The sequence below is a fragment of the Anopheles darlingi genome, chromosome 3 (genome assembly GCF_943734745.1).
Source record: "Anopheles darlingi chromosome 3, idAnoDarlMG_H_01, whole genome shotgun sequence".
In the NCBI taxonomy this organism is placed as follows: Eukaryota; Metazoa; Arthropoda; class Insecta; order Diptera; family Culicidae; genus Anopheles; species Anopheles darlingi.
Genome location: NC_064875.1, coordinates 54,072,042 through 54,082,041, shown reverse-complemented (window position 1 = coordinate 54,082,041; position 10,000 = coordinate 54,072,042). Strand labels below are relative to the sequence as shown.

General features: G+C 49.3%; 3 protein-coding genes across 7 annotated transcripts in view; 2 read left to right on the top strand and 1 right to left on the bottom strand.

Moving 5' to 3' along the window:
- LOC125954984 (uncharacterized) overlaps window positions 1-2,633 on the top strand; it is a 6,038-nt gene extending 3,405 nt beyond the window's left edge. Inside the window, exons 4-6 of the mRNA XM_049685759.1 lie at window positions 1-116; window positions 213-381; window positions 448-2,633. The exon at window positions 1-116 is cut by the window's left edge and continues 161 nt beyond it. Coding sequence (XP_049541716.1) covers window positions 1-116; window positions 213-381; window positions 448-1,911 — 1,749 coding nt within the window. The 3' untranslated portion in view covers window positions 1,912-2,633. The remainder of the gene's footprint in view (window positions 117-212; window positions 382-447) is intronic.
- A 414-nt stretch (window positions 2,634-3,047) lies between these two features.
- LOC125955040 (trafficking protein particle complex subunit 3-like) lies at window positions 3,048-5,754 on the bottom strand. Of its 3 annotated transcripts, none has more exons than XM_049685862.1 (2): window positions 5,618-5,754; window positions 3,048-3,566 (listed from the first exon to the last, which is right to left on the bottom strand). In XM_049685862.1, the coding sequence occupies exons 1-2, from the start codon at window positions 5,654-5,656 to the stop codon at window positions 3,069-3,071; spliced, it is 537 nt and encodes a 178-aa protein (XP_049541819.1). In that variant the 5' UTR covers window positions 5,657-5,754; the 3' UTR covers window positions 3,048-3,068. The 3 variants fall into 3 exon arrangements, with proteins under 3 accessions (XP_049541819.1, XP_049541820.1, XP_049541818.1); XM_049685863.1 differs by lacking the exon at window positions 5,618-5,754 and adding an exon at window positions 3,762-4,075; XM_049685861.1 differs by lacking the exon at window positions 3,048-3,566 and adding an exon at window positions 3,768-5,434 and having other exon boundaries at window positions 5,618-5,741.
- Window positions 5,755-6,043: 289 nt separating this feature from the next.
- Window positions 6,044-10,000, top strand: part of LOC125954998 (hyccin) — a 16,926-nt gene continuing 12,969 nt past the window's right edge. For 2 of the 3 annotated variants that reach the window (XR_007469078.1, XM_049685791.1), the window contains exon 1: window positions 6,044-10,000. This exon is cut by the window's right edge and continues 382 nt beyond it. The gene's annotated coding sequence lies outside the window, so the exon portion shown is untranslated. The other variant, XM_049685792.1, reaches the window with a different exon arrangement.

The following is a 10,000-nucleotide window of genomic DNA, read 5'->3' as shown; positions in this document are numbered from 1 at the left end:
CACGAGCGACTGCACAACGGTGAAACGTTTAACTGCGTCGTCTGCCAGAAGGTTTTTACCACGCTCAGCGATCTGAAGAAGCACTCGCGCGTACACACCCAGGAGCGGCCCTACAAGTAAGAGAACATCTGCTGGAGTGCTACGTTGGTACCTTTTGCGGAACCACTTGTTAATACATGTTCTTGCTTCTTTTCTCCATCTTGCGATTGCAGATGTAAAGAGGATCAGTGTGGCAAAGCGTTCACGGCGTCACACCATCTGAAAACGCACATCCGCACGCACTCGGGGGAACGACCATTTCTATGCAAAATATCTGACTGCAACAAATCCTTCAGCACACCGCACAGCTTGAAGACGCACTCGAAGACCCACGAGAAGGTGGTAAGCAGCGTAGTGTTCTTGTGATTTGAAATGCTCTTAATTTACTGAATTTACTTCATGTTGTAGAAGAAAAAGCTTTCAAAGTCGGCAGCTAAATTAAAGAAGGCTCGCCTTGCCGCGCTAGAACAACAAACTTCTGTCGCTGCTACCGATTCTACTGTTTGCACAGTTGACGATGGAGTGCAGGATGTAATGGAAAGTAAAGCATCGGAGCTAATGAATATCGGCAACCAACGTGAGATTGTGATGAGCCCTTCAGCACTAGCGGTTAGCGAGGGGGCAGTGTACGATTGTGCCAGTAAATTGAAAACGGAATTGCTACCGTCTGCGTCACAGGCACCGGTAGTAATGGAGGAACCGTACAATTATACACAGCTGAACACGGATTTCCATGAATCCAAAGCCCTTGAGCTGGCACTCGCCACCGAAGAGGAACTAAACCCCCAGTGGATCGACATTTCGATGCTTCAAACGAAACCATTGGCAGCGCTCGATCCTGTCACTTCCGCCTGTGTCGCTCTACCGACGAATGTACCGTCCTATGTGGATCTATCGTTTAACGTGAACGTAGCTGACTTCTTACCAGGGACGGATATCGAGCCAATAGGATCGCGAGACGATCCTGCAGATGATCCGATCAGTTCCCGAGTGTACAGTGCAATCGACGTGGGGTGCTACTTCGACGAAAATATGCTAGAAAGTGCTAATGCAACGGTTCAGATCGATCAGGCAATTCAGAATAGTGAACGTGCGGTCGGTGTGAAGCAGGAAGAGCAGGAAGAGACGGATAAGCTGATCAATGAACTGTTCGCCGACGAGTTCCTGCCAAAGCTGGATGCACAATCGGTCGTTGGGACTAATCACCCCAGTGATCTGCTCGTGAACAGTGCGGTAACCGTGCCTGAGTTTGTGCCTCAGGATGCGCCAACACTACCGATGCTCGTGGAAACGATGGCTTTGGCAGATTCCCTGCCGCAATTACCAGATCCAATCACGAAAACATTGAAGGACATTACGGCAGATGCCGACATTTGTCGTTGTGTAAACTGTCAGTGTGATCCAATGAATGGTTGTATCGGAGGATGTGGTCCCGAGAATCCGTGTCGGACGATGACTGGTGGTGTTGTAGATGAAACCGTGCAACCATTCTCCGATGCTAGAACCGGCATCACTTTTGTTACCGAAAACCAATCAACACCGATCAGTTCTTTGCCCGTTGCGCAACCACAGCCTACTCAGACTAACACCCCATCTACAGTACCATCGTCGACCTGCTGTAAAGGGGCAACGCCTGCTGCGAATGAATCGATTGAAGCGATGCCGAAGATAACAGATCAGATCGAACCATTGGCAAACATGCTGAAAAGCTTACAGAAATGCTCCTGTTCTGGACCACGCGATGGTCATTCGCCGAGCTGCTGCGTAGTGATTTGTCTGAAGACGCTTGAAACACTGAAGCGCGTTCTGAGCACCCACTCGAGTCTGATCCAGTGCCATAGTAGTAGCAGCACTAGTGCCATCATGCATTAACTCACCAATTATCTGCAAAGCAAGTACAAAACCCTTCTCATCCACGCTTCCTTCCTTGCTAGAAGATATGGACCAGTCAACAAGAATAAGTTATCAGGATGTCAAGGAAGCAAGAAATAGTGACAGAGAAAGAGGGTATATAGTCAGGAAGTGAGGATTATTTTTTATATGTTCCGTTATACTTTGTTTTGTCCACTTGTTATGCTACGCATCGGAGAAGCAATAGTAGAAGCAGAAGGATATGGAAATGGTCTCAAGATTAAGTAAAGGTGCTCGAAAGAAAGCAGATTGTGCTGGTCCAACGAAAGCATCGAATGATCGATTGTGAGAGAGCAAGGGAGTTATAAAGTTAGATAATACGGCTGGTATCCAAAAATTGAGTTGCCTTAAGAAACTTGTTCCTAGATGCTATTTTGAGTATTGTTTAGTCGTACGCGTTGAGCAACTTTGTTAGGAGCCATGAGAGATGCTCACCGAGCTGCTTTTCACGTCGGCTGTTTTGCTTCCAACTGCATTGCCTTTGGTGGAACTGATAGTTAATATAAACAGCAGAGTCACAGTAGAAAGGACCCGCACACCGACGGTCTATGAGTGGGGCTGTAGATGTGTTTATGCTAAAGACACGCGGCATAGCAGCAGAGATGGTTGCGGAAAAGCCAGGACGTACACAATAACGTGTTATTGCATTCGTAACTATAATTCATAAGCGTTTCCTCTTTCTTTCTTTCTGTTTAATATGCATCAAAGAATGGCCAAAAATCAAAATACTAACCATAAAGTCATCATCACGCTCATTGCCCTAGTCAGGCTGGGGTACGTTCTTGAAAAGATCGGCTCCAAGCGAGTGCCAAAGTCGTATAAGTGCCTTTTCTATATTTTTTAAAATGAGTTTGCGTTACTGTTGTTTTTGTCATTCATCATTGACTAATGATAACGTAATGGCAGTCTGTGCCCAATAGATTGTTAAGTTTGGCTAAATAAAAAAGATTTCTTTTCGTTCCACTGTACATAAGGTATGTGCGTGCCATGTGAGAACGCAGCTTTTATTCAACGAGTTACTTTTTTAAATAACCTTCTTCTGTAGGCGGATCAATGCGGATCCCATTTAAACCGGAATGAAATGGGTCATGAATCAATGCAAACTTCCGCCTTTATGTTTAATCCTCTCCTGCCGGTACGGCATCCTCGAGACGCCGCACAAACTTGACGCGAATTTCCGTCGTCGCATCACCCTTCAGCTGATCCTGAGTGAACCAGCACTGCACCTCCAGCTGCACCATCTCGAGCGCACCCCGTATGCAGCCGCATAGTATCGAACTGTAGCGGAGCTGCTGATAATCGGCCGGCAGCTCGACAAACTCCGTCAGTGGGTTTGTGTCGAAGATGAGCGAGAATTCATCTGCCGAGGCGGCCCAGTTCGAGACGGTTGGCTGTACGTTCAGGTACATTCGGAAGGCAAGCTGTATCTTATCGGCTGTCTCGCGCATATCGAGGCACCGGCCCGACCCGGTGCGTGCCAGAAAGTCCTCGATCAACCGCATACCCATGTTGAAACCTATGCGATCGAGCTGCTTGTTCACATCGTCCACACTCTCGTAGTCACGCAGCATCTGCGAAACCAGTGCCCCGTAAGTGAGCGTTAGGAGCTCGGAGTTCTGTGCGGGGGAAAAAGAAACAAGAGGCAGAAATGGACAACGTTAGCTTTCGATGCATGTACACTTACGCTTCGTTAGGCGGACGGGCGGTAGGGCAGGTCGCGAGAAGCGAGTTCAAAAACAATAGAGACAAATGCCTAGCATTGCCGAGGTCACAACATCGATCCTCCTTGTTCGGAAATGAAACTCATATACCTGGGGTGTGACGTTGCTATCACTGCAGCTTGTTCGCTTGTAGAATCGCTGTCGATTAGGATTTTATTGGGGTTTTCCTTGATACCGGTGTCTTACAGTGTGCTTTAAAAGATAAATCGGGTCTCGCGTACGCTACTATGTACAATGCGTTCGTTCTGATCGCGAACGATGGCCACGCCCGGTCATGTGCCACGTCGCGAAGCTCTGTTCTACCACTGTTCCATGTTTGCTCAGTCCGGGTGGCACCAGATGGTGTGGGATGTGATAAGGGATGAGGGGTCTTTGGACTTCGTCTTTCATCTGCGTCGAGCGAGCGCCGTTCACGATTTCGACTCTTGATCGAAGGTATGGAAACGGCCTCCTTCGCCTCGTACCCGATTCATGGCATGCCGGTGGCGCGATTCGTGAAGATACTTTGGCCGCACCTTCGGTATTTTGCCCATGGCCTCTAGCTTAGCCCGGGCCTGCCTTCGCTTAAGTATTCGGTTGTACTGCTTCGCGTTCACATACAGCGGTTCCTGGTCCGTGTCCAGCTCAGTTGGTTGGATCACAGTCGCCGTGACTGCCGTTGCGCTCCCCGAAGGTACAGCAACCTGTGGCGTTGGTATGGTAACGGTACTAACTGCGCTTTGCTCTGGACTAGCTAGAGAAACGGTTGCCGTTTGGAATATGGCCTGCTGTTGTTGCTGTTGCTGGTGCTGGTGGTGCTGCTGATGCTGCTGCTGCGTTGCCAGGGTGGGGCTTACAGCGTGTGAAACCGCGTCAGGTTTATGACCGTCCTGAACTGAGGCGGCCGTTTGATAGGGTGACGCTATCGTGACCGGAGCCGTTATAATGTTTTGTAGCGCGCTAGCATCAATGGTGGTGGTATTGGCGGTGGCCTGCTGCATCGAAGCCATCGCGTGGTTAACGGCGGGCGCAAAGGTAAGCGCTGTCCCTGGAGCACCGAGCGTTTGTCCGGCCGGCAGCTGAACGATCGGAAGACTAACATTCTGGTAAGTTTGTTCCGGGGCAGCGATTGCCTGGTACACATACGTTTGCCCACCATCAAGCGAATACTGTATGTACTGTTGCTGCTGCGGTGCAGCGGCCGCCGCTTGTATTGTGGTTCCAGCCGCAGTACCCGCCGGTGCCACGGTCATCGTTTGTTGGGGAAAGGATCCGATCGGAATGACCTGTATCGATTGCTGTCCACCAGCGTTCAGCTGCTGCAAGTTGGGCACGAATATTTGCTGCGTAGTCCCATCCGGCATCATCTGACCGAGCTGCACCAGCTGAATACCGCCGCCGGTGGTCCCGGGTGCCGTCGCCGTTGTCGTCGTCGCACCATTCAGATCGGACAGCGTCACTCCGCTGTAACCGTTCGCAATCGTTGCGCTGTTGTTCATGCTTATCATTGTTTGTAACAGTTCTTTTACTGAAGGCCGGAAAACCCGCTAGCCTCTACTGCCCGCACGTTGCTGTGATTAGAATGGCTGGTTTCTGGCATCGACCGCTCCTCCCGCTGGTCCCGCTCCAGATCATTCCAGATCCTGCGACCCACACTGGAAGCCAACTCAGCCGCCTGCTATGCTGGAGGACCCCCTTTGGCAGGATGCACACGAAATCCACACATACACACATACACACATACACATACGCACACGCACACTTCCGGGAATTAGAATTTACCACTGATAATTGAAGAAGAAAAAACAAAAAGAGAGAGAACAGGGAGTTCAGCGGAAGTAGTGGGAGGATGCTTTCGTTGTCGCTTCGGAACTCGCCCCCCGCTACACACACCCAACAGTGGCCGCAGAATCACCCAGGTTTTCGAGAGCGCATTTGTCACAGGACATGGATCAAGGCTCGCTTACCACTTTCTTCGTATCCAAGCGTGTGTTTTGCCGCGACATCCTTTATTTCGGCACCACGGTTTTACCACGGAACGGCGGAAAAAATATTCGGGGCCACACACAAAACGTAAACGTTTGCTTTTTCTTCTTCTTTTTCTTGGCCGTTTTTCGTTTGACAGCATCGACAGACGCTAACGGGGGGTGTCCGAATGTGCGTGTGGAGAGCAAATTTCAATTTTGAAATTCATACCATCGAACGCCTTCTGTGGTATCCTTTATGACGATTAGTAAGTGTATTTATTCTCAAAAATATGCATAAAATTTTCCTAAAAAGAATATAAGCAGTTGAACGATTCAAAAGATGTTAGCACGATAAGGCTTTCAAGCGCCCGTTATAGGGCCACCGTTTAGCAGGTTTGACGTTTTCGCAACTCGTTCGAGTGCCAGGCCAAAAATCGCCGTGAACAAAATATCGAAAGTGGTCATCCTGCTGGCTGGCCCGGGGTGTTCGCGGCGTGGAAACGGCCTCCTCCTGAAACCTGTCCCCGTGATATCTGTGCGATTCGACCGTCGCCGTTTTGGGGGTACGTGAAATCCAGCCAGCGCCCGCGAATGTGTGTGTTGTTGCCGCGCACACCGAGGAGTAACAACAGCAGCAACGAGCGAGGGAAGTGAATTTGCCCGATGAGGTGGCTCTGGCAAAGGTGAGCCTCCCCCTTTCTGTGTCCGTGGTGTTGTCGTCATCGGGTAGTGTCTCTGCGGGAAGTGGTGGTGCGGTGGTAGTGATCTAAATTGCTTAACAGGTAATTAATCGGCCAGCAAGGAGCCCCCAACAGAGGGGCACCAGAAATCGACCCCGGGGCGATGATGTTTTTGTGTGTCGTAATGCGCCCCCACCGGGGATTGATACGGCGATGACCGTGGCCAGGTGGTATCCGTCCGTAGTGATAAGGCCCTGAAAGGATTGCCTATCATGAGCATTACCGTGGAAACTCAGTTCAACGAGTACACTGAGATGCGTTCGACTTAGGTGTGTTTGGAAATGGAAGCAGCGGAATGATATCATCCGTCAGAGCATGCGAGGGCATTCTCTGTGTATCTAGTTTCCGATGCCTTTTTGGTTTAGATAAATACAAGCGTGGCCGCAGTCCTTCTCTGTTTGGTCCCGCAGTGACAAGAAGTGATAAGAAGTGTAAACTCGCCGCGATGATTGTTAAGTGGCTATATGTGTGTAGCGTGTGTGTGCCTGATAACATCATCTCCAATGCCTCCTACGAGCAGCAGTTAGTGGTTCCACTTAAGCCCAAAACCCAGTAACTCCAGGACGGTATCATGTGAACGATGCCCGCTAACGCTCCTGTCCGGGAATGCGTTAGCCTTGGAGCGCAACGCAGCAGTGGGTGGACGAACAGCAGGAACAACAGGACCTTGACCTCAATAGCCCCCTCCCTAGCCGTGTGTGTATGTCTATCTGCGGCAATCGAAGGAAAACCATTTTGATCGCGCTGAACTGCTGCCTCAATGCTGCACCGAGATGCAACTCCGTGCAAGCGAATTGTGGTATCTCTACACTCGCTCAACACAAGGAAACTAAACACACACTCCCCCCAGCCCCCGGGGAGTACCACACTTTGCATATCGATTTGATTAAGTAATACCCAAAACGGGTCCGCTATTCTTTCTGCTGGTCGCCGGTGCTTCGCTGTGTCATCGTTCGTTGCTCGAGCGACTAAATTGGATTGATAGCAGAGGGCGGACGGGCGGTGATGACAGTGGCGGGGTATTGGAGATTGCATGCAGGAGCAGGAAAACTGTTTTCGGATTTTCCCCTGAGGCAATCAACGAACATTAGATCGGGAATTGCCTCGCTTGGGTTGCTGATTGTTAGAGAGAAGAACCAACTACTTTCCACGGAGCAACAGAGCGCCAAAGTCGTACGATACGCTGTTTGTGTCGTAACCCGATGAGCCAGTTGGATAGAATAAATTTTGGGCGTACGGAGTCGAAAAAGTTCGTTCGGCAACTTGAGGAATGTCTAGATAAGAAAAATGGATGTTGGTTTGTATGGGGGGTGGGTTGTTATCGCGCCAACGGTAACTGAGAAATGGCAGAGTATAATTTGCTGCCAATGATTACGATTCGGATGTCATGGATTGCTGCGGCTCAATGACGACACTTAGATCCATGCAGCGCACGAAATCAACTCCAATAACGTTCATAAGAATCAGCCTGTCATCACCGTTAGGCGGCGATTTCTATATAAGTGATTCAAAATATGACTTTCGCCCAACTTAACCAACATGCATGGCCAGAAAATGCCGGTGGGTGGTGGTGCGTCAGTGAATCAAATTAATTGGATCATGCTTTGGTTGTCCGGATTCCCGGTGACCCTAACGAGTGGCAACACCATAGCGACACAGCGACGACGTCAATTTTCGGGCCAATTTTCGATGAGTTCTACGTTCAAGATTAATTTACAACTACGTCAACACACCCGTGGCTCGATGAACGAAAATATATGTTCAATGTCCCATTCTGGGACGGTTCTTGGATGGTGGTGATCCGCATGTGGGACACCAGTTGCTGTTTTCTCCGTCCAGAGGATATGGTTGCTACGACTTATGACTCAGGGGGTTGGATTTGCCTGGTTAGTTTGATGAATTACGCAAGACATAGAATTCCCGAGGACTGACTGACTGCCACTTGCACTAACAAATTATTTCTTGATATCGGTCACCCTCTCCTTCCATCTCTCTCGTGCGTCTCATGCTGAGTAGAGGTTAATTGCAACACGACACCATGCAATGATGATGATGATACACGTGGGCTCTGTTTAGAGCACTGGCCAGGCTCGCCGGCCTTCTCGTGGCCGCCCGGCACGAGACAGTAATTAAATGACACAAAACGAGGTAACAAGTTCGAGCGAGCAAGCAGGCACACGAGGAAGGCGTTGCGTTGCCTTCGAAACGGCGCGGCAACCGACATCGCTTACTAAGTCCGTTCACATGGTTCTGTATGTTGCTGCTGCTGCTCTCGCTGTACTTTGCACTGAAACCGAGAGTACCAAATCATAAGAAAAAACTTTCCAAACAGCTCCACTTACCGTACCCACTGGTGGACGGGAAAGTTATCGGGGTAGCAAAGTTTTACCCTTCTTGGTATGCTCGCGAGCACAAGGTGGTAAGATGGAAGATATTGTAGTGCAAACTGTCCCATCGCAACCTTCGAGGTTATCCAGCGATCTTTATTGTTTCCTATCTGTCCTCTTGGTCGCTTGGGAGATGTCTTACTCTGAATTTATTAAAGGGGCAGGGAGGGAATCGTGGTACAATTTCACGTAAACCTGGTCCCACTGGTACCCAGGTCCTGATAGCGGCGTAGTAGTAATTGGGTGTTTGGTTACACCATGATTTCGCTTCACTCGTTCGATGCGTCACGGTGTAATTATAAGTTTACGCTGCTACGGTGCTCATGCTGGATCAATGGCATATTTTTCCAACAAAGAAAACCTCATCCGGCGTCTTGGCGTCAACACAGCAAACCTCAACCGGACTTCTGGATCGTACCATAAAGGATCTCCCCTTCAACCTCTCTTAGCTACACACCATGTGTCCGAAAAATGTGAAACCTTTTAGCGGAATTCGATCGATCAAAACCATCACGAGCATCTCCGCTGGATGGTTGGGAACCGAATCGATAAGAGGATTGCAATCGATTGACTGATAACAGGGCTCACGGTTGAGCTATACACCGCCATCGATCACGATTGAAGATTTGCTCAAGGACATTCGCATGCTGCTCAGGAGCTTCTCATCCGGGGCACAGACACACATGTTCATGAATGTGTATGCCAAGCTGGGGATACCGTGGGGCATGAGATAGGTTTCATTAGGTGGTCGGTTTATGCCGGTGCCAACGCAGACACATAAAGTTAACTGGGAAGAATTGACGGACAAGCGTATGCACCGTCTTGGCCTGGTGGTGGCGCGGCTTATCATCGGCGATGCGGCGAGGCTATTATCGTAAAACCAGGCAAGCAGATTGAGCTATCAAAAGAGGGAAACATATCAGCAAGATCACGGCCAAGGGATCTGAACTGCCTCGGTTGACCATTCGCGATGAAGGCACTCAGGCAGGTTAAAATGTTTTCGGCAATAAGCACATCCGTCATTAAGGCATAACATAAGACGGGGCAACACATGTTTGTGGTTCATGTGAGGTTCTTTCCAACAGGGCATTTGTTTCATTTTTTTAAGCGCTTTTTTATGTAAGAAAATAGCAACCATCATAACGGGTTTGCTATTTTTTCTGTGATTGGTATTACTACATCTCCTTTTTCTTGCTGTGCGTTTCTATGGCAACGCATCGTCTCCATTAACTTGCTTTTGATTATCTTTCCCGTTT

Coding starts and splice junctions, on each gene's coding strand:
- LOC125955040 (XM_049685861.1), bottom strand. CDS start 5,158: ATGATAAGCATGAACAACAGCGCAACGATTGCGAACGGTTACAGCGGA.